The 23430-nt window shown below is 50.7% G+C and overlaps 1 protein-coding gene across 5 annotated transcripts in view; it reads left to right on the forward strand.

The window, feature by feature from the left end:
* LOC139057245 (proton channel OtopLc-like) overlaps positions 1-23430 on the forward strand; it is a 107946-nt gene that overhangs the window by 72984 nt on the left and 11532 nt on the right. For 2 of the 5 annotated variants that reach the window (XM_070535113.1, XM_070535114.1), the window contains exons 2-5: positions 13045-13214; positions 18587-18800; positions 19394-19508; positions 20275-20524. In XM_070535113.1, coding sequence (XP_070391214.1) covers positions 13045-13214; positions 18587-18800; positions 19394-19508; positions 20275-20524 — 749 coding nt within the window. Of the gene's footprint in view, positions 1-826; positions 1161-1398; positions 1441-8872; positions 8923-13044; positions 13215-18586; positions 18801-19393; positions 19509-20274; positions 20525-23430 lie in introns of those variants that run through there. The other 3 variants (XM_070535115.1, XM_070535116.1, XM_070535117.1) reach the window with 3 other exon arrangements.

Consider the following 23430-nt stretch of genomic DNA (forward strand, 5'->3'; position numbering starts at 1 on the left):
CTCAAGCCTCTGAACCTCCCTGTATTATGCTTGCCATGTCGGTATTTGTCCGCGTCTCTTTCCCTCTGTCTACCTGCCTCACTTCGCTGTTTTTTTTTCTTTTTCAGCGGTATACGAAGTCTCTCTCTCTCTCTCTACCCCCCCCCCCCCCCCCCCACGTTCGGCCTAGCTCCGCACGCGCTTCGGACGCACGCGCGGATTGCGTGAGAACTCGTCGCACCTGCCTGCCTCGTGTGCGTAGGGGCGCAGCAGCAAGCGCGCGATTAATTAGACGCTCCCGCACACACAAGCACACATATAGAGGACTTATCAGTCCAAAAAAGACTCTCGCGCTCGACAGGAAAGCCCACGCCCCGGCCGCAATCGAGCGCTTGGCAAGCTCGATTGCCTCCCCCTCCCGCCTGCTCCCGCCTCATCCTGTCGTCGCGGGCGGCCCGTCGTCACAAGGTGTGCACAGACGGCGTGTCTTCGTGTCGTGCGGCGTCCATACCCTTCTCATTTTTTTTTTCCCAAGGCCATCGCTCTTGACTTCGAGTGGTGGGCGTACACACAGACGCACGCACACCGGGCTGCCCGCGCGTTCACGTGCACAGGTGCACAGCGCGGCACGGGTCGCGTGCACCGTTCAACGAGGAGGAGGAGGAGGAGGTTGGTGCAAGCGACAGGTTGCCTTCCGCCGCGTCGAGGAGCCCCGGAACTCTCTGCTACAGCGTCGTCGTCGTCTCCCTCCGGCCACGGGGCAGAGATAAGGATTAAAGAGCCCGCGGCTGTGCGGCTGCTCGCGCACCAATCGCGCGACATTGACGGTGGTGGCTGAATATAGCCGCGTGCGTGCGTGCTTGTCGCGTTCCGTCGGTCGGCCCTCGCTTCTCATCTCCATGCTGCGGTCGAAGCAAACGGCGCGCCCCGGCGCCCCCGTTGCGTGCTACATCCGACGCTGCGTCCCTTCGACGAGGCTCGGTCCGGGTCGGTCGGCACCGTAAGCACCGGTGCTCAAAGAAGGTTGTTGTCCAGCACCATCGACCCCTATACAGCCCGACCCAGCGTCGCGAACCACGTTCTTACGGCGCTTGAAGAACAGGCAGGCGTCTGGAACACGCAGCCATGTCGGCGAGCCCTCTGCTGAGGCTCGTGCAGTACAAGAAATGCAACCTGAAGAGGTACGTGCTGTGCGGATGCAGCATCTTCCACTTCTCTCCGACAACCCACCCCCTTCGCTTCCCTTTCTAGAACTCTCTCTCTTTTCTTCTTCTGCCGGTGCTTCTATACAGCGATATGTTGTGAAATGTCTTGCTGGGTAAAACTTTTCGCCGAGGTTGTGTTTGAAACACCTGTACTGGGACCGCGGGATGTTGCAGGTGCTGCATCATAAGCTTTTCGTTTGTGTTCCATGTCCAGACCCACGTCACTAGCGGTGCGCGGCAGAACACTTTATGCTTCGTAAGTACCGCCTACGCTTTTACTAAGTTATCTTTTGCAAGATATTTTTGTGAGCGGAAGATACTACGTTGTTCCTCTTGCCTCTCTTTCTGAATTACACTTGCTGAATTGAACCATGCATGTGCGGATAGGGCATGTTTACAGCAACTCCTTATTTATGTTTATTTTTTTAGTCAGTAACTTTTTTGTCATTCGGAAAGCGGATATATGTGGCATCAAGGGTGCTCTCGGTTGTTTTGAGTATCAAAAAGCTTTTCATTATTCATTTTTCGTTTAGGCTGTAGTGTTCTTTTTATATGTGAGGCGTTTAGCTATATTTTGGAATGGAAGGCTATTCGACGAAGCCGCCGAGCTTAACACCATGGGGTGGGGGATGGGGGGGAGGGTTTAGATCGCCATTAGTCAATATTCCCATGCTGTCGCAGTTAATAAACAACTTGTATTTTAGGCGTATTGACGGCCTAAAGTTCATTTTAGCATGTTTCAATGATTTGTTATGCGTGTCAGCATCATCATCATCATCATCAGCCTGGTTACGCCCACTGCAGGGCAAAGGCCTCTCCCATATTTCTCCAACAACCCCGGTCATGTACTAATTGTGGCCATGTCGTCCCTGCAAACTTCTTTATCTCATCCGCCCACCTAACTTTCTGCCACCCCCTGCTACGCTTCCCTTCCCTTGGAATCCAGTCCGTAACCCTTAATGACCATCGGTTATCTTCCCTCCTCATTACGTGTCCTGCCCATGCCCATTTCTTTTTCTTGATTTCAACTAAGATGTCATTAACTCGCGTTTGTTCCCTCACCCAATCTGCTCTTTTCTTATCCCTTAACGTTACACCCATCATTCTTCTTTCCATAGCTCGTTGCGTCGTCCTCAATTTGAGTAGAACCCTTTTCGTAAGCCTCCAGGTTTCTGCCCCGTAGGTGAGTACTGGTAAGACACAGCTATTATATACTTTTCTCTTGAGGGATAATGGCAACCTGCTGTTCATGATCTGAGAATGCCTGCCAAAGGCACCCCAGCCCATTCTTATTCTTCTATTTCCGTCTCATGATCCGGATACGTGGTCACTACCTGCCCTAAGTAGATGTATTCCGTTACCACTTCCAGTGCCTCGTTACCTATTGTAAATTGCTGTTCTTGCGAGACTGTTAAACATTGCTTTAGTTTTCTGCAGATTAATTTTCAGACCCACTCTTCTGCTTTGCCTGTCCAGGTCACAGCCTGCCGTTATGCGTGTACACAGCTTTAAATATTTCTGGTGCGACTGTGGTGCGATGAATCAGCAACGTCGAGACAACTGACCGTCTGCAGCACATTGTGGCTACACCGCTGCCGGCTAAACGAAGCCGCCGAGCTTAACACCATGGGGTGGGGCATGGGGGGGGAGGGTTTAGATCGCCAGAGGCATTGTCATGCAGCGACAGTCGTGAGCTGCCCAAGGACCGGCACCGTTTCACATTGCACGAACAGGCGAATCGACTATTCTGCGGAGTGCTCATTGCCTTGGTGTCTTATCATGATGCGCGACTTGCACGAAAGGTGTACACGATAGTGTAGCCGTACTTGTTTATGTCTCTCGGTGAAGAGGCACTCAAAACAACCGAGCACGTGGACTGCCTTCGTATATCTCTGGGTCTTGGAAAACGTCGCTGCTTTCGGCGGACTGCTTTGCATACACATCATAGCACATGCACAAAGCAACCACGCGGCTTGTTCTTTTTATTTTCTCTCTCTCTCTCTCTCCTCGTTCTTTAGGTTCCCGTCTATGTGCTTTCGGTTAAGTGAAACGCGAGGCACCACACCAAGAGTATAATGGCGTTTATGTTTCACGAATCTTCTCCTTTCGTATTCAGATTTATTCTGGTCGGTGCGTTATGAGGCGTTCGCCACGACCACGCTGCGTGTGCACTCATGACGCGTCTTACGTGCATTGGCTGCATCGGTAGCGGCGCGAGAGCTCTAATCTGGGCTTGTTGGTGTACGCTCAACGCGTCGGTTACGGCTTGCGAGAGTGTTTACACGTGTGCCCAGCAGTATGTTGGCTCTCTGCCTATAGATTTAGGCAAAGCTTTCTAGGCGAACCGCAAATGCGGCGCTAACTCGCCAAGAAAAACATTTCCCCTTAAAGAAAGAAAAGAAAAATGCAGAGGGAGCTTTTTTTCAGGAACTGCTGCTTGCAGACTGATTCACAGAGCCCCAGTAACGAGCAGATATAGTTTGTATGGAGGGAGGCCCAGTAATTGCTATCGAAAAACACCTAAGCTGCACTGCATGTTTCTGCGGCGACTATCTGAAATGAATACGTATATGGACAAAATTATATATATATATATATATATATATATATATATATATATATATATATATATATATATATATATATATATATATTTGCTGATTAAGTTGCATAGCAGCAGTGTGCACATGAGTATTGACGCGGTAGGCGTCATGTGCGACTAATATATTTTAATTCACTAATTAATTTTAAATTGATAACTGCAGGGGGCACATTGTAATAGTAAAATTGAAGTCGGCCAGTACGCAAAACACCGTCTTCTATAACTATGTATTTCGCACCATTTCCGAGAAATCAGTACTAAATTCTGCAGCGCAGTAATATAAGAAACAGAAATATAATTTGTTTAAATAATGGCAGAGAGGTCCAGTAATGTCGTATTATGTAATACGCACATTGCTTCTGTCTTGTATCACCTTTGGTTTCCTATTCGCACGCGTAATGCGTAGACGTGGGATCGTTCCCCACTTGCGGCAAGTTTTTTAATCCACTTTCATTTCCATTAATTTATCATTCCTTTAATTCAATTAATAAATACAAGTAATTTCCCCTATGTTTTCCTTGGTATCTTTGTTTATTGGCGTACAGTCTCCCCTTCTCTCTCTCTCTCTCTCTCTCTTGTTTGTTGGCTTCTCATGATATGATTAATAAAAATCGGGCCCCTCGGTTAACCCCCTTTCTTCTCGTTTCCTCTCCATGTCATCTAAGTCACCCCATCTGAAGTAGCGTGCCTGCATACATGTAACAGAGCTGACATCTTTAGCTTTCGATAACCTCTCTCTCTCTCTCTCTCTCTCTCTCTCTCTCTCTCTCTCTCTCAATGTGGAGGCATGGACAACCGATTATTTAGGTTTCAAGCAGCATGCGCGTAAATTTTATCTGACATCTTTTCTGTACGCGTGCCTATCCACCGTTTCGGCCAGGTTGAGTGCTTTAGCTTGACCTTCGTTAGGTCTAGCCAGTTCTATCAATTCCACGCTCTAAACAAATAGATTCTGAGGCGGCATGATGCTCGGCGTATGGCTGTTTGCAGATTGCGAAAGCCCCAGCGCCCACGGCATCGTCTGCCTCTACACAGGCGGCCAATTCTCGCCAAGCCCGTGCACTACAGCAGCGGGTACACCCGTTCAGGTTGGCCGACACGACGTATACGTGGCGTGAGCCTGCCTGGAAGGAAAATCATTTCTTGCCGATAACCTCCTGAATAGAAGGATCATCGATGGATAAGCGACTGGCAAGAGATCTATCCTTGCTTTCTCTCTGACGCGAATCCGGTTCACCTTCTTGATTGGTTGGCACGAGCCGTATATTTCGCTTCACTGCATTGAATTGGCGAGATGGTGCGTAGGATTAAACATTCCTGGTTTGATCGGCCTTCTAATTTATCCTTAAACAGCCTCGAGCTCCCTTTTAACAGACCCCTTCTCCGTCGACAAAGTCGTCTCGCTCGCCAGCCTCGTGCCAGGGGCGAGAAGCGTTGCTAAGAGGCGAGGAGGTGAGCGATGTCTGCCGTTGCTACCCTTCCCTTTTGATGTAGCAAATTACTTCCTTGTGTCGGCATCCAGGATGTCTTCGCACATGGACACTGTTTTGATGCTGAGCTTTATTTTTTCTTCCTTCGCACCGCTGCTGGGTTACACCCATCGAACAGTCTACTTTCAACTTGTACTAAAACAAACGAAGGATCAACTTATAGGATATGTGCGTGGTTTGGAGAGACCTTTGTTCTGCAGTGATTGGTTGTCGATTGTGATGATGGAAACAAGTTTTGTCGTTCGGTGACTCAACGTTTTCACGCGCGTCGATATATATTGTGACCGATCGCCCAAATAGATTAAAAGTAAGGCATCATTTATGTACAGACAATTAGCGGATAGAAGTATAGCCAAGATGGCCGAAGGGGAATAATGCGCAGTTTCACGGGGTTTCTCGTCTTCTTTATTACTCCAGGGAAGTGGTTCGTAATATCTTAACGGGCTTTAATTGTCACAGGAATTGCCCGTCACCTAACTCCTGCCCGATTTGACATGTTGCTTGCAACTCTACCATGCCATAACGTCGGGTAAGAAGTTTACATCTATACATATCGCACATACTGTATAATAAGTCTACCTCGTCTCTTCTGTTTTTGTTTGATCCCATGCAATTCTCTGAAAGACGCTACTGGCGACTCTTCTGCACAACAGATCCAGGTGTCCCGTCGACACGAGTTATTTGCGTTTCCCACGCTAACGGGATGACGTGTTGCGTTCTGCGCTGTCAGGGCTGCGTATGCAGGGACAAAAAAGGCGCAGGCTTTACCCGTCCACAGAATGCCGCTTTCGGCTGCTGCGAGAATCGGCCCGGTGCCCCCCAGTCCTCGGGGCGCAGCACACCGCCCACGCGATCGAGCATAAGATGACGCGCTTCTCGCATCCGACGCGTTCTCGAGACGAGGGCACGTCCGCGATTGCTCGTCACAAAGGGAGCGCGTTTTTCACCGCGCATATGGACATAAGCGACGAAAAGGGAACTATATAGGCACGAGGAAGGAAGGAGGCGCAAACGATGAAAAAAGAAGCAAGAAAATCATGAACGGGACGAAAGAATCCGAAGGAAGGAGGAGGAGGAGACAGTCCAGGAAGGCCTAAACTTGAGGCAAGGCTCAGTACGGTGGCGTCCCGCGGAGCTGCTTCTCGGAAGCCACGGGGGGCGGGCGCCGTCGGTTATTTCGCCCAGCAGGACAGGCTGCTCGTCACTCCCCCTTTCTGACCCACGCTTTTTAACGGTTCTGATTCCTTCTCCAACGTTTGTGCTTTTGTCTTATAATTACTTTTTTTCTTTCTTCCCGCGGAAGAGCGCGCACTGCCCATCGGCCCACAATGCGCGGTGTAGTTCGGGGTTTGGACGTGTTTGGGTGGTACCCCGGCTGCCAGCGTACGACGGGGAGTTCGAGAGCCTGCGGCGACTCGTGCGTCTTCCTGGAAAGCCGGCTTCACGTGTGCGCCATCGCCCGAGCGCTGCGCAAAAGAGGCGGTTCTCGTACGGTAAAGCTCTCTCACCTGCATATCCTCGATTTGCATTTTTCTTCCGCGCTCCGTTGAGTTGCCGGATACGTGATTTATCGGGGAGAACACCGGCGACGGTTTCCTGGTTGCTCGACACGTTGCACGATGGTGTTGAGCGATGTTGCATCGCTGTCGGCGGCTTGTTTGAGGCGACCGGCTTCGAACCGTGTTTTCATGTTTGCACATGTGTGTGTGCGTGTGGGGGCGGCATTCCGAAGAACGCAAGCATGACGAGATGTCATGGGGCTTCATTACTTGCGTCCGACACCAAGCGAAAAAAAGTTAAGTAAATTTAATTGTGCTGTTTGACGCCCCGGTACCGGTATTATGATGCACGACGTAGTGGGACATTCCGGGTTAATTTGGACCACCTGACTTTCTTCAACGTGAGCGTAAATCGAAGGGCACGAGTGTTTTCGCATTTCGCCCTCATCGATACCGTCGTGGTAGGTATCGAACCCGCGAGCTGTAAAACTATAGCAAACTCAGTCGTTGTTATGCTTTGCGTCGCGCCTTCTTCGTTGCTCCGAGGAGGAGGAGGAGGAAATAACAGGTATTACTTGCAACGGTACTAATGGCCCAGTCCGGCCTTCTTATATATGTGGCCTTGTTGGACCTTCGGGCCTAGCGCATCCTTAATTCGCTTGACGAGCGCTTCAGAAAACGTCGCACCGTTACAAACATTCTAATAACGATAGTTGTTTGGCGTCGGATATTGTGATTCGCGTGACATTTTTTTTTTTTTTTTGAAACCGAAACGAAAACAAACTTGTCGTCTCTGAGAGACCAACTTCTCGCGTTTTTCTGTCGTCTTCCTTGTTGTCTGCTTCATTTTCGTGCTTGTCTGTTATGATTTGTTGCTGTATATTGACCCACTTACCAAGTTCAGTATTACAGCTACCGCAGAGTTAATTGTACTTAGCGCTGTAATGGCAATTGGCGAAGCACTGAGAGCAACGTCTTTTGCAGCTTCAGAGTTTCGGAGACAATACTTGGTTGCAGGGGCAGTCGCACTGACGCAAAAAAAAAAAATGGCTGTGGCTTAGCTAAGGTTAAGCCCAGGATGCGAAGCATACTAGCCTTTATTTTAACGCGACAGCGTTAAGGAGCTCGTGTCGCAGAAAAGCCGGTGTCGTCGGCGTCGGCTCAGGCGTGCGGCGCTTGCTCAGGCGCACATTTCGTTGTCGCGCCGAACGCTGCGTTGCTCGACGCGCACCGCGTCCGATGCGGGGCGCGACGCCGCGAGCGACGGCGGGAGTTGGAGCGCCGGTTCTCCTCTGTCGTGACGTCACGGTGTCACGTGATTTCATGGTCACCGCCGCGCCTGAGGAGCTGGGTTGAGCCCTCGTAATATGCTTCGCATAAAAAGCATATTCTTCGAATCCACCGTCAACTACATAATCGACAGATGTCGCTGTCGTTATTCAGTCATGTTTTCAGCGCGCTTTAGTAAAGTGGGGCGGAGGGCTGACCATGGTTAAAGGCCTGCAGTGACTTAATCGTCTGAGAATCACTCGGCTTGGTCGAGTAGCTGCAAATGTCTAAAGTGTTTACGACCACGCTCGCGCTACGCACAAAAACACGCAGTATGTATGTGTATGCATGCCTGCTATCGAATCTTGTTCGATGCAACGAGATTGAGTGTGATCGTGTAGACACAATCGCGCAGCACACGTGTACGTGGACGTCCACCTGCTCTCCGCGAGCCGTATCGCGCTGCATCGCTATTTCTCGAACGCCGCGAAGATCTGCTGTGTATAGGCTGCTATCGTCGACGCATTCGGCGCCTCCTGAAGTGGCGCGGAAGGCGACGAAGATAAGCGGCGCGGCGTCTTGGCCAGTTTCGCTGAAAGGTCAGAACGAAAAGAGTTTTGCGCATTTACAGGCACGCCCGGGGCCTCCTCTGGATCGCACGGGCTCGAGATAGCGGCTGATAAACCGGGGCAGAGCTTTCGGAGAGCGAGGGAACGGCGAACGAGTGCGTACGTACAGTGCGCGTATACCGGGGGGCTCTATGCGGATGCGGTAGAGCTCACTTTGGAACCAGCGCGGTGCTTGGAGTCACGCAGAAGTATCTTATCACGAGGTGGACGGCTCATGAAGTACTTGGTGAGCTGCACGGATGCCTTCAGGTGCGACTGTGCCACGGAAAGCAATGTCCTATATACTTGCCACTGTCCGAAGTGCACAGAACGTGCTTTTCTTTCTTTCGATACACTCCTCTCCACTCGCCTTTGTTAACGTCGCGCGAACGTCGCTGACGAGTGATTGTTGGGCTGCTCGCAAGATACTGCAGCTTGCACGAGTCTGTCGGATCAGTTCGTCGTCGATTTATCAGCTTTTTGTACGATGTGTACGCCTTTGTACGTATACTTGTTTTTCTAAGAAGGAGCGGCGTCTGCGACGCACAGCGGAAATGCCCTCTTTCTCGTTATCGGCCGGACGTCATGGAGTACTTACTTTTGTAGAACCACTTCAGCTTGTTGAAGCGCGCATAAACCTCGCTAATCGGTCTGAACAGTTGGTCAGAGCGTCAATCTTGTGGACTTCGCGATTACCACACGATGGCCTCGCCTGCACGTGCATGATCCGTGTATGCAACACGGGGATACATGCCTTGTCTCGTGACAGCTCAGCCGGCATTTAGTATTTTGCACGGTCATTTCACGATACTGCAAGTGGTCCCAAAACGCATGCGTCTGTCAGGCGTTTTCGTCAGCGTGCCAGCATTTCCGTAATACGTCATCTTTCTAGCCACCATTCGATACTATAGCGTGTAGAGACTGCGTGAGCGTCTCTGAGAGTATTTCATGTACTTACAATTGATCTGCTGCCACATATTTGTTCAGAAGCAACGCTTCTTCCTAGCATATGCATCTCCTTCATGTTACGTCTGTAACTTCCCCCTATTCTCACCTTGCCAATAGAGAGCGTCAGATTAGAGGACGCAAGTGGCTTGCGTACACTGAAGAACCCTATGTAGGCTTGGGTTTTGCTGGATTGCAAACGGCTTGCGTTCCCTAAACTCTAAGACTAATAAATTCGTACGTGCTTTGCGCCTCCACACTTGTGTAAATAATGCTGCGCACGAGGTCGCGGGATCGAATCCCGGCCACGGCGGCCGCATTTCGATGGGGGCGAAATGCGAAAACACCCGTGTGCTTAGATTTAGGTGCACGTTAAAGAACCCCAGGTGGTCAAAATTTCTGGAGTCCTCCACTACGGCGTGTCTCATAATCAGAAAGTGGTTTTGGCACGTAAAACCCCAAATATTATCATTATTATTGTGTAAATAAGACACAGGCGTGGGTTATTCTTCGGCTGCAGGTACGTTTATGACCCTGAAGACGTACGGGTGTTTTCTCTAGCTGCCCCATTGACTTTCGCCGTGGCTATCGGCGTACGGCACATCACTCCGATCTACATTTGGTAAAGGTCACTGTGGTCAAGGGTCTTAAGGGTGGAACACAAATACTTACGGTAATCATTACCATTCATGTACTAAATAAATAAACCGGTTGAGAAAAGAGTGAGAGAAAAATAAGGAAGAAAGAAACGCCAGTCCTTGCCACCTGAAGAAGCTGTGAACTGGAATGACTATTATTACATCACATTTCTCGTTACTTCGGTCCGTTTAGCGACAACTTAATCGCAGCCTAGTAGTTTCACTGCCGTCTTCCTTGCCGTCGCTCGTATTGTGACTTCGCCGTCGATACTCGAGACACGCGCCGAGTGTTCTCCCATATGTAGCTCGTGCATGTGAAATGGTGCGGCCTTGGTACACCGGAGCAACGCCCTTCTCTGGCTCAACGAAGCAGTGCCACTGTATACCACAGCGCAGCGGCTTCTTCGAGCCCATTTGCCGTCCGAGACGAACAACCAACGAAAACACATGCGCGCGTGTGGCTACAAAATTCTTGCAGCCGAACTACCCTTTCTATTTTGTTCTTGCTTTGTGGCAAGGCCATTGTGGGCGGCAAGTTGGCTCGTTGAAACCGGGTCACGCAGTGCGGTAGCATGTTCAGCTGCGAGCGCAGGAAGCCTGTGTCTCGTCCGTCGCGCTCGCTGCCTTTCAAGTCCTCTGAGCCACTCCGTCCGGCGCCACAGATGACTCGATGTGGCTCGGTAAATATATATAGTGTCGGCGCTTGCGTGTGTTTGTGTGCGCGGGATGCACGCGCAAAAAAGAAAGAAAAAAAAAGAACCGCGGAGTGTGCGCGTTACATCTCTTCCATCTGGAGCAGCGTGCTATTCTAGTATGCCAAGTTCCTGTATATAGGACCAGAGCACCGTGGACCAGATCCTATGTTCACTTTCTGTATATAAAGTGTCGCCGATAGTAACACTCCGTGAGCGTGAAACGTTTCCAAGCTGAGCTGCGGTGTGTATGTGTAGGCATCTTTGCTGTGGCATGTTAACTCATTCGTGTTAACTCTTTGTCACTGCCCATTTTACCTTAGCAGAAGCAGGGGGGGGGGGCGGTGTTAATGTCGGCGGGAAAGTCACGTTTTCAAAAATATTATTGAAAAAAAAAATAACGCACGTAGGAGTTCTGTGCGCCTTCTCATGATACTTGACCGATTTGGAATCTTACTTACAGATAAGATCGGCTGAACCAAGCTTATTAGAGCAAAGTACAAAAGTTAAGTATGGCTCACTATGGAAGCCTCTTGCGGCATCCAGCTTGAGCTGCCTCTTAGCGACACGTGCCAATCGATGAAGTCCCAATCGCAGTGGCAGTGCGGCCACCGCTAGTTGCATGAGGTCTTCGCTGCATGCTGTTAGATATGGGGCTGTTTCCTGCGCCTACTTCGAGTTCCCCAGACCACATCGAATCGCAGCACAAGAAACGCGGAAAGCACATTCCAGAGGAGCGCTCGAGCAAACAAGTTCACGTGCAAACAAGTTCGTACGCCGCCGGTGGAGCTATTCAATGCTTGGCTCTTCCAGAAAGCGAGGGAATAGCCCGGCACTGTTGCAAGTAAAGTGGGTCCCGAAGCAAGACGGCTGTGATGTACCGGGAAGGCCTGGTAGCGTAGCCCCCATACGCTTATTGTGCCGACGCGTTGCAAGCCAGCGAGGCAAGACCGCAGGAAGCCGCCGGGTGTGACACCGCCGCACGGGCGCCTACCATTGGCCGAAAATGGCGTCATCTGAGCGGACTTTCCCATTGGCCGAACATGACGCGACTTCCAGTCCTCGAAGGGTTTAAAAGAAGCATTCCAGAGATTCCAGAGAATTCCCTGATTCACCTCTCTCGAACTTCTTGCCGCGGGCCGCAGCGTCCGAGTTGCTGCCGGCCCGTAATTACTGTACGACTGTTACTTGACTCTCACCTCTCTGTATATAATGTAAAATAAACCCTCCCAAGTTTGTTTTCATCCCGAAGTCCGTCCTCAACCCCTACAATGCTTATACCCTTGAGCATGAGGCATCCCGAGATTTTCGCTGCGCACTTGGATTTCGGATGCGGTGTCTTGGATTATCTGAACAATTGATGTTAGCGACATGGAAACTTGTTCTCGGTGGGGGGAGGGGAGGACAAAAAGAAAAAAAAAAGGGAGCGAAACGCAGGGCTTTCTCTTTTTCCTGCGCTCCACATATCGACGCCGCGTTGATAACAGTAATGAAGCATCGCTTGTCGGGGATGCTCGTTTCTTGAGCAGGCTGTTTTCTCATGCAACATGGGGAAGGTGATTGCACCATATAGCTCTGTATCCGCACGGGCAGAGCCATCCACTGATACACTGCATTTTGCCTCGACGTTAAGGGAAAGAGCGCAGTGCGATACCCAATTATTTTGATGTTTCCTGGTAACAATGAAAAGTTTTTTTTTTGAAATAAATATATAGTAGTCCTTGCCGCCGTACACCGGTTGAGGCTACTTCTCTTCACTTACTGTACTTACTGTACTTACTGTACTTACTGTACAAGTATTCAACTTGCTGGTATAAAAGAACGAACGCCGCCGGATTGTCAATAGCCATGCATGTTATATGTGTGTCCACGCTTGCGTCTTTACGGTGTGTTTTCCCAGTTGTGCGAGTTTGCAGAGTGATTGGCAAGCTGTTCTCATATTGGGCAGGATATTGACTGCTGATGAAGCGTTGCTCCGCGTACGGTCAGCGTCCTCTTCTTACATATGCGTACTCGTGGTAATCTTTCAAGTTAAGAGGAAACAATGTAAGCACGACAGAAGCTTACAGCAATTGCCCCAAATTTACCATCACTCTTTTACACTTCGGTGATCGCAGCTGGGACGGCCTGGACCGGTCGTCACCGACGCCGCCCCCAGAGAGCCCCGACGGCCCGGAGACGAGCCCGCTGATGGAGGCCTCGGGGCCCAAGCCGGTCACCATCCAGCGCAGCGCCTCCTTCAATTTCCCCTCCACCAGCCAGCGGAACAGCGCCAATGTGGCCGCAGGTCGGTGTTGCTCGGTGGTCCGTAGTGCTCTGAGCGCCTGCGTCGCCGTGCTGTGTACTCGCAGACAGCGTCCTGCGGCAGTGAAGCGAAAGCTACAGGAGCGTAGCTTTTGCAGATGTCCGGCGGAGTTTGACAGCGCTTTTGGTTTCTCGGAACCGGTACTCACGGGTGGGGAGTGATCAGCATAGCTATACCGTGTGCGACGGTTTCGCATTTACCAGCATAGTAAGTCAAATGTCTGACACAGATGTGGTGTATATTAATGTAAGCGCTATATCAATCAAATCAGGTGTTTTTGTTTCCAATAATAATAATAATAATAATAATAATAATAATAATAATAATAATAATAATAATAATAATAATAATAATAATAATAATAATAAGGAAATAACTCTACATCCAGACAGCGATGGGGGGAGAGAGGAAGAAAGCCCAAAATGGCATGACTAGCTGTCACCTCCCCAGAAAAAAACAAATAATTTAGCATTTTTAAATTTTATTTGTAGTTTGCGAACAGTGGTTTGTTTACTTCACATTGTGTTTAACATAAACAAAAGTAATTAACAATAAGTAACACGATACAAAAACGAAACACTAGCTATAATAATTAGCAAAAAGCATCTCACATTAACTTCTCTGTACGTAATTATACATACAAACGCAGTTGATACAGTTCCTGATACATTCAGTACATAATGATGCATAACGATCACTGCAAAAACCTAGAATAACTACACAGTATACAAGAAAGTATGTTAGAAAATAAGCAATACAAATAGAATTGTTTAATTGCTGCAGCTGACACGAGTGAGACTTTGCAACTATTCTTAGAAGCGTTGTTAATTTTGCGGAATTTCCCTCTGTAGCTTTTCCCTTCGTTGCCACAGAAACTTGTCCGCGTGTGCGGGTCTCCCATGAGGGGGAAGTGGGAGCTCCGGGGCGGCGCTGATCGTGCACGCCCTAAAGTGGCACATGTCACTCGCCGTGCCAACATACCACAATAACATCTGTTTGTCTCTGTCTTGTGTCTGTCTTAAGAGACCGGTTTTAGTGCGTGCTTTGGTGGCAAAATATGTAGTATATACGTCTGATGACACCCGGAAATCGTCGATATCCTCGCCTTCCTCGACTACACCCGGGGGGGGGGGGGGGCTGACAGAAGACCTATGGGCCCCGGGTGCCAGACGACCTAGCTACGCCACCGCATGGCACCATACCTGAAGTGCACGTGCACCCCTAAATTATTGCGTTTGTAAGCCCAACGCAAACACCACCTACAGCGCCCCTCCCCCGCCCCCAATCCTCCCTGACCTCCGTACAGTGAATGCCTCCACCACCCTTCTACCGCCCCAGAAAAAAAAAAAAAAATCTCGCTACGTCACTGGTTGTGCGGGCGGCAGTTATTTTGTGTTCAAAGTTCACAGGATCACTTAAGGAGTGCGAAAGGTGCAAAGCAAGCTGATTGCACCTTGCACCCTGCATTTCTTCTCCGGACCGTAGCCTGCTTAAAGGGCCCCTCACCAGGCCACACAGCAAACTTAGGCTATATGCTGGAAGTTGTTACGTGCCCTCTAGGGAGCGTTCTTCCGCAAAAACTTCAGATAGGCTCATTAATAGCCGAGGTAGAAATATTTCAGTGCCGCGAACCCATGATTTTAGAAGGCGAGCTTCACCTCAAACTTAGACGCTCTCTCTACTTGCGCTGTCTAGCTTCCGCAAGCGAAATTCCTTCCCTGCGTTTTCCCATGCCGGAGCTCGAGGATCGCGTGACGCATTCGGCACGGGGCCCGCCTTCATTCTTTTTCTCCTCGCTTTTTGCGGCGCAGCGCACTTCCGCTGACGGCGTAGCACACGAGCGGTACCGTGGCCCCAAGCGCTAGCGGGCCCCAACCCTTGCGTCCCCCTTATCTAAAGCTCTTCGCGCAGCGCACGATTTTGCGCGCTGTGCACGAAGACATCTGACTAGCGGTATAAGTCAGTGCTAGACGAATACTGAGGGAGATACAAGCGGATCAAAGAGCGTGATGGTCCTTTGGAACACGGTAGAAAAGGCATATTTTCGGTGTCTGCGCGCGTGACTGCACGACGTGGGAACAAGCAGACGAAACGGAAGTACATCTCTCTTGCTGCGGTGCGAAGTAAAACATAAACACGCAGACATTCGGTTTGTGTGTTTTAGTATTTCTCTAAGCTTCAATTCGTGTATTCTAGCAACATATTACTCAAATAACACGTAATTCTCGAAGTCACGTGTCACCACGAGCGACGTCACAGCACAAACACATGTACGTAGGCGCACTGGCCGTGTACGTCACCCTCCGGCTTGGAGTGCGGCGGCCGCGAAAAGGGCAAACGGAGTTCGGTTTGAAATTTGAGATCTTCCCGCGGCGCGTAGCGATGTAATACTTTGCAGACACGATCGTTATCGCGCATTGTATGATCTGTGCTTGCCAGCTCAATATGGCCAGACTTGGTGAGGGGCCATTTAACATGCCACGGAAAAAGGCTGCGCCGCAGGTGGCGCTGTTCTCTAAAGCGTCGGCGGGGGTGGGCACCATTGGTGAAGAGTAGCGAGCGGGCGTTCATGAACACCGCACAGTCATACAATTCAGACTCTTGCCGTTTTTTTTTTTACTATTTTGTTTGTTTCCTTTCTTTTGTGACACTGTTATTTTATTGTTTTAATTATTGTCATAACGACTATGGCACAGCGCTAGCGCCCGCCTGTTCTAAAGGGTGAAGCCACGTCAACGTTGGTGGCGCCTTACGACGGGCACGTTAATAGACAAGCAGCGTCGTCGTACCACAAATTCTTACTTTCATTCCTTCCCCCAAGGTTGTAGAAATGCGTAACGTGAAACAGTGAGTTCTTTGCTGTTCCTTACTATCACCGTCGTCGTCCCCAGCCGCGCAATCTCTCGCTGTCAGCGTCGAGTTTACGCTTTGACAAACTGTCTTGACTGCGTGGCTGCCAAGTTTACGAGGCACTCGTTACACAACAGTATTTCACGAGGATTTCTCCGAGCCAAGGACCTTCTTCATTGTCTTCCTTCGTCGCTACTGATCGCGACGCTTTAGCATACGCCTGCAGCAGCCTGCTCCACAGACGCTTGCTGAGCCACCGCACTTCCCTCGCTCAAAGTGAATGCGACGCTTAAGCAGCAGCAGTCGGGGACAGTGAGGAATCGCGGAAGCGCGCCGATTCGCGAGGGGAGCGGAAAGGCACGCGTTCTTGTGGCGAGTGGTTCGGGACTCTTTGTCGTGCGTGCTTCGGCGGCGTAAGGAGCGGCTTCGATTACGACTGTAGGTAGGCAGGCCCGTCCCTTCCACTGAGCTCACCGTCGTCGACCGCCACCAGCAGACGTGCCACCGTCGTCCCGAGGAGTCCGTTTCGGCCGTCTCACGTGAGAGCTCACTGCCGGACACTTTGGTCCGTCACAAGTTTGTGCTTTGCTTCCGTACTGCGAACAGAACGAAACGCACGAACACCCGGGGCGACGACACTCTGCATGTCGTCGTCTTAGTCGTCCGTGGCTTTCGCGCTTTTAACAACTTTCTGAAGTCAACACTACCTGTTTTCACAACTTTTGTGCTTGTGCGTGCGCGAGCTTATGTGCCTGTGTATGTGCGTGCGCGCGCTGGACATCTTGCGTGAGCACGTTTATATTAAATCGACTCAGTGGGGATTGACTAACATTTGTAGTACGTGGCTCTCGCCCTTTTTCTCTCCTTTCGCCTACCGCACCGCTCTTCCACAATCGCATGGTAGCCGAGTATTTATTTGTTCAGATATTTCGGGTGACGTACGAGTTCAGCACGACGGCCTTAATTGCAACTCATCTGAAACCGTCGTCGGTCATGCTCCATGTAGTCTTCGTAAAACGACTTTTATTTTGGTTTCGAAATAAGGTAGGCACACCTCCGAGGCCCTACATATAATGCATAAACGAGGAGGCAAGTGCAAGAAGTACTTCAAAAAGAGAAAAAAAAAAGAAACGTCGGCGGATTCTACGGATATGTGGGTATTGGTCATAAGCGAAGCTTTCTTTGTTCTTTAATTTAACTTTGTTCTTTGACTTGACATCTTCAGCTCCTTCGTTGTTTACCTCTTGTTCTGCTTGTCTGCTGGGGCACCCACCCAGTGGCACAGATCGGCCAAGCATGCTCGCTATAACCGTTGCCCCAAGCCCAGTCGCAAGCTGTCTACTCACATGCCAGCACCAGCAGCAGCCAGCACCTGCAAGAAGCAAAGACAGCTACACTTTGAAAATCACAGAAAGTTTATTTGAATGAGTGAAAAGAAAAAAAGAACTTCGAGTGGAGGAGGAGTGATTAGAAAGACAGATGTCAGGCAGATGAATTCTGCGGAAATCCGCTCGGTGGGTCCCTGGGCATGGATGAATTTCTCTTCTACGAATCTACGAAGCATCGTTTCTCGGAACCTCGTATGCGTTTCTTTGCAGCTTAGTGCTATCTTCGGGTGGATGGCAACTTTTCCTTTCAAGGGCACAGATTCATTTATAGTATAGGAGAGAACAGTCTGTGAAGCGTTTTATCGTCGAGATCCGCCGAAAGATGTGTAATACGGGCTTCATCAGAGGACATGTCTTGAGCTCTGTTGTTGTTCTTACTTCGCTTCTTGTATTTCCTCTCGATTTTTGTTGGCAACAGCGCATAGCGACTTGGGTCTGATGCTGACAAAATTCTGCACCACACGTTCAAAACACGTGTCAAGCGTATCGCGGCTTCGGGCGTGAAAAATGACTAATCGTGTCACCGAAAGCGGAGGTGGTGGGGTGTAGCGGTTGAAAGCCGCGCGTTGACCGTGTCGCCGAAAGCTGCCAAACTGGCCCTTCCAATTGTTCACATCTTGTGGAAACGCAGGGGGCCACGTAGTGGACTCAGCGCTGACTCAGCACGGCCGTAGTGTGTGTATACGAGTCGGGCGCACCTGGTATACCACGAGACCGCCACGATTTTTCACGTCCGAAGCGACGCTTCTCTTGGCGCGCCTTCTGAGCTTGCCGAAATAGAAGGTAACGTAATGAATTATTTGCTGCGCTCTCGGCTAATTGAGGTTTCACATAACGTATTTAGTGGGTCGACGGCTATCCAATGAAGCAATGAAAACGAGATAAAATATTTCTGGCGCTACTTTTTCTCAAGCTTTTTACGTTGTTTATTCCTTAATTGCATCGTTTATGTGCAATGACGCTCTATTCGTCATCTCGCGAGGTGCATGCGGCCACCGCGCGTCCGTCGTTGCAGTTTCTCGCGTGTCGTTTAGAAGTGAAGTCCGTTTACCCTTTTTCGGCTGTTTGGTCGTTAGGGCAGCGTGCTAACGTTGCCCCCTCGCCTCCCTCTTTCAGGCGGCGCCGAGGTGTGCCCGCCTCCGCCAGGCAAGTCGAGCGACGACTCCGGCCTGGGCACCGGCAACAGCCCCCGGGGCAAGAAGCCCGCGCTCACCATCGACATCCAGCGCATCCCGCCGTCGCGCGCCAGCTCGTACGGCGGCTCGCTGTGCAGCCTGCCCACCAGCAGCAACGGGAGGATGTTCAGCGCGCGCCGGACGCACGGGGACCTGTGAGTGCCTCGATCGAAGAGCTCGGATGACGCGAAAGCAGTGCGACGGCTGCGAGGCCGCTTTGCGAATCACTTGTGCATTTGGCCGCAAGCGTTTTCGGGACACCAGTTCCACGACAAATAGGAATTTCCGCTCCGTTAAAGGGATAGTGTACGTAATCTAATAATCACATCGTGGGCAGCAAAAACCACTACCGACTGAAATTTTGAATCCGAAGATGTCTGTGTGCCCAGGCTTCTCAGAGATTGATTTTTCGTTAGTCCCCGAAAGTTTCATGGCCGACTGTACCATTTACCAAAAAAGTCATTGTGTCTAACTTCAGAAAGGCAGCAGAAAATTTGCTGCTTCTTATCTAAAGAAATTCGCCATTGGGCTGGAAATATCGGACGCCACCGGCCCTGCATACAGAGGTGTCTGGGATCTGCGCATGGGCGTTGTCGCCGACGTCGTCAATTTGGGAGTGAGATCCACGGTCTCGTTAGCGTACGGGAAGGACAGGATGCACAAAATAACTTCGCGCCATCACCGAGAAAGTGCAGACAGCTAATGTGACGGGTACCTGCATATGTGTCCTTGTGTCTTTATTTTCCAGAGACTCTCTGGTCATTATGCTGAGTGCTCTCTACGCCAAGCTGCTCGTAATCATGGGAATTTGCTTCCCGCTGGCTGAAGTGATCTCAAAGAAAATACCCGTCTCGTTTTACGAGGTAAGCACACGCACGCTCACCGCGTCGGTATTAAACGGCATCTCCTTGTTTTATGTCTCATTGTGTAACACTGTATACATAAGTTACACTCACAACGGCTTCATTTTTGCTATGCTTGAAGCTCTTGTAGTCGCTTGATAAACGTTCATTGCTGGAAATCGAGGGCGATGTTGTAGTGTCCTTTGTGTCTCTCTCGTTCTTTCATTCACCATTGCGTTGGACGTCGCATTCGAGAGCACCTCTTCGTCCATAATCGCATTGGTTGACAGCGCCGCGTGCAACTCTTGCGGATGCGACGAAAACTGTATAGTTTCGCGTGGCCGCCGAAATCGCAAAGGTCTGTCGTTACGATCTCGGAGGCCACGGGTTTTGTTGGCGAAATTATCCGTGGTGCGCCAATGCATTCGCCGTAAGTTTGGAAGCAGATGTATCTAACGTTGTTCAGGAGTCTCATAAATCCGGCAGAGTGAACTTGTCTTGATCGCTGACAGGTTCCATCTCCGCATTTGCAACATGTGCGATTATATAACTGATGAGCTAATTAATGAAATTAGCTAATTAATAAGATTACGAGCGGTAATCGCACATATTTGAAGCCCTCCGCTGCCGTGAATTTAGGCCAGCAACATAATCAGCATGCCCGCGTTTTCTATTCCCTTGCTTTTAACAAGCAGAGACAGCCGTACGTCCCTAAAGCAACCGCTGCATCATGACACGATGCCTTCGGAGGGCAAGGCGATGACGGCTAGTGCCTCGCGTGCTGCAGGGCTTCTACCTGTACCTGTACTTCGGCAGCATCGCATTCCTGCTGTACGTGTACGTGTTCCTGCTGCGCCACGACAAGGTCAACTCCAAGCTGGACCACCTGACCGACAGCTTCGGCGACAAGGTGCGCCGCCTGCTGGGCATGCGCAGCTCGCGCGGCACCAACATGGAGATCCCGCCGACGCCCAAGAAGCGCGTGCACGACGCCACCACGCACGCCGGCAGCTTCTACCTCAGGCTGGGTGCAGTCGGTACGTTCGCGGCGCCCGCGCGCGCTGGCATTTGGGCGCGCACACTATAGACGACCACGGGCGGTCGATTCCGATCGTCGGACGCCCAGGTATTACTCCCGTACATTGCGATTAATTAAATTATCAACCAATCGGTCGATCGTTCTCGATAGCGGCAGGTCGCATAAGGCACACAGTGGGCCGTATTCTCTCTTCACCAATCATTCTAGCTTGACGTATCGTATCGCGCAAGGTAGAATGGAATTTCAATTTCTGGCACGGCGTGATATTTAGGAAGGTTTATCATGGTTCGAAGGTGTAGCCCTTATAACCACTTGTCGCTAGTTATGAACCGAACAACGACGAATATAAAGTCCTCTATAAAGTGATTTTGTTTAGTACAGCAGTGGGCTACCTCTCGTCATCAGGGCAACTTGTCCCTGTCCTTTACCTAAATGTGGGGCCCCATGTGGCTCCCATCCAATCAACATGCGATGTGAAAGTGACGGCGACGGATAGTGTTTATGTGACGTCTATGTTTATGTGGCTCTGTCTGGCGACGGAGCTGAAAATGCCAAGGCCCCACGTACGGTCGGCTTCTCTTTCTGGCCTGTAACGCGTCTGAGATATATGACAACATAGCGGCGCCGTTTGACAAGGGCACTGTAAACTCCTTAGGAGACACGACCAAGTGTAGAATTGAATTTGCATTATCTAATGATGCCAGGTAGCTCAACGTTAACTTCTTGAGAAAGCAGCCGCCATTCACCGCGTAACTATGTTGGGTTGTTATCTTATGGAAGGGAATCGCCGACGGAGGAAGAGCCGAAGAGAGTGAGGATGACCGCCTAAGCGTCGCGCCGGGTGCGACCAGGCTGTGCTGTGTGGGGCGCACTCAATTTGACACGTTGGCTTCTGCGGCGGTCTTTGGGGAAGCATGTTTCCTGTACGGGCGCTCCGAGAATAGTCGCGTCCGGCGTCCGTGCTCGGTGGTGGTTCCCACGAACGCGCACCAATTGGAGAGCCTTGCTATCTCTTTCTCTCTCGCGCCGAGGAAAACAAGGTGAACTGCCTCATCCGCCAAGCCTACAAGTCAGCCCTTGCGCTCCCCACCCACACCGCCACATCTCGTCTGCTGGCAATGGGCGTTCACAATACCCTTTCAGAGCTTGTGGAGGCCCATCGCACGGCACAACTCGACTGCCTTTCTCGCACCCCATCTGGTAGAGCCCTCCTCTCTTCCCTCCGCTTGACCCCTGTGTCCCCTGTGTGTGTAACCACCCCTTACCCTCCTCTATATCTTCCATGCTCACTGTCAACCCTCTTCCCAAGAACATGCACCCTGAGCACCACTTCGCCCGCCGCTCTGCCTGTGCCTCTACCCTCTGGCGCCAATACGGCACACAGTCTAATGCTGTGTATGTCGATGCGGCGCCATACAATTCCCACCCCGCCTACGCCTTTGCCACCATTTCCCATACACTTTCTCCCCTGACCGTTGCCACTATACCTGCCCCCACCTCCACTGCCGCAGAGGAAGCAGCTATTGCGCTCGCCATTGCCGCTACCCCAGCCCGTTTCATACTCAGCGACTCCAAAGCTGCAGTCCACAACTTTGCAAAGGGTCGCATCTCCTCCTCCGCGCTCAGCATCCTTGAGCACTCACCTCCCCCTTCTTGTCGTATCCAACTCCTCTGTGTTCCGGCTCACGCGGGGCACCCTGGCAACGAGGCGGCCAATTCCATCGCTTGCGAGATGACAGACCGAGCTTGCCTCCTCCACTCCGGGATGGACACGCGGGACCCCCTCCTCACCTTCCATGACATCACCCTTCATTACCGCAGCTCTCGCCTATCCCTCCCTCCCCCTAACAAATCCCTGTCTAAGCTCCAACAGAGCACGTGGCGCCATTTACAGGCCCACACTTTCCTCTCTCCTGCCCGACTTGCCTTTATTCACGCCGGTGCCTTCTCACCTGAATGCACGCTCTGCAGTCACCCACGAGCAGACTATGCTCGTATTCTGTATTCGTGCCCTAAACACTCACCCCCTGCCTCTTGGCATGTATCTGGTCCGCAGCTGTGGGAGGCTGCTTTGGCCAGCTCGGAGCCAGATGTCCAGCTGCGGCTAATGATCTGGGCAGCGGAAGTCGCCGCCAGACATGATCTGGTGGCCACGACCGGCAGCCTGAAGGCCACCCACGGAACGGCGGCATCTTAATTTCCTTTTTTTTTGGCCTTCACTAAATAAAGTTTGTACCACCACTGAATTATTGCGCAATCGGCGTCCGAAAGCCTAACCCAGTTCCTTGGCGCGGGACTGCTCTTGGAAGCGATGTAAGTGCTCCCACCGAGTTATGTCACCGAGAACTTGACCAAAGGAGAACGCGATCGAAATTGAACGCCATTGCGCTTACACGCGTAATGTCAACAACGTTGCAGCCGCCCGTTTCTAAGTTCGTAACCTAGCATTTGTTGATCGTTGGTCATCTTTCATTATCTTAATCTTTCTACTTCCTTTTATGACGTCATCTATATTGAGCGGTGGTCGTGTTCTGCTGATGATAAACGCAGATCTGTGAGGCATATACGATGACTGCGACAAACCCTTCATATTTCTGCCATATGCCATCATATATTTTCGTTTAATCATGTGTGTCTAAGTAAGCTATCTGGAGGGGGGGAAAGGAGGAGGGGGAGCACTGTACAAAGGCCGATTGTCTAAAAGGACGTAATGCTGCTTGTTTTTATGATTTGCATGATTAATTCATGGTTTGGCGCATCGAGGTCTTGGTTATCTCGTAACACTTCCAGAAACAGAACGGTCGGTTGGACGACTTAAAGATGTCGTGCATGAACATTGAAAATTACATCAGATGATTCATCGCCATCATGAGAACGCGTGGCAATAATCATAAACTAAGGACG

This window comes from Dermacentor albipictus, chromosome 3 (assembly GCF_038994185.2).
Source record: "Dermacentor albipictus isolate Rhodes 1998 colony chromosome 3, USDA_Dalb.pri_finalv2, whole genome shotgun sequence".
Lineage (NCBI taxonomy): Eukaryota > Metazoa > Arthropoda > Arachnida > Ixodida > Ixodidae > Dermacentor > Dermacentor albipictus.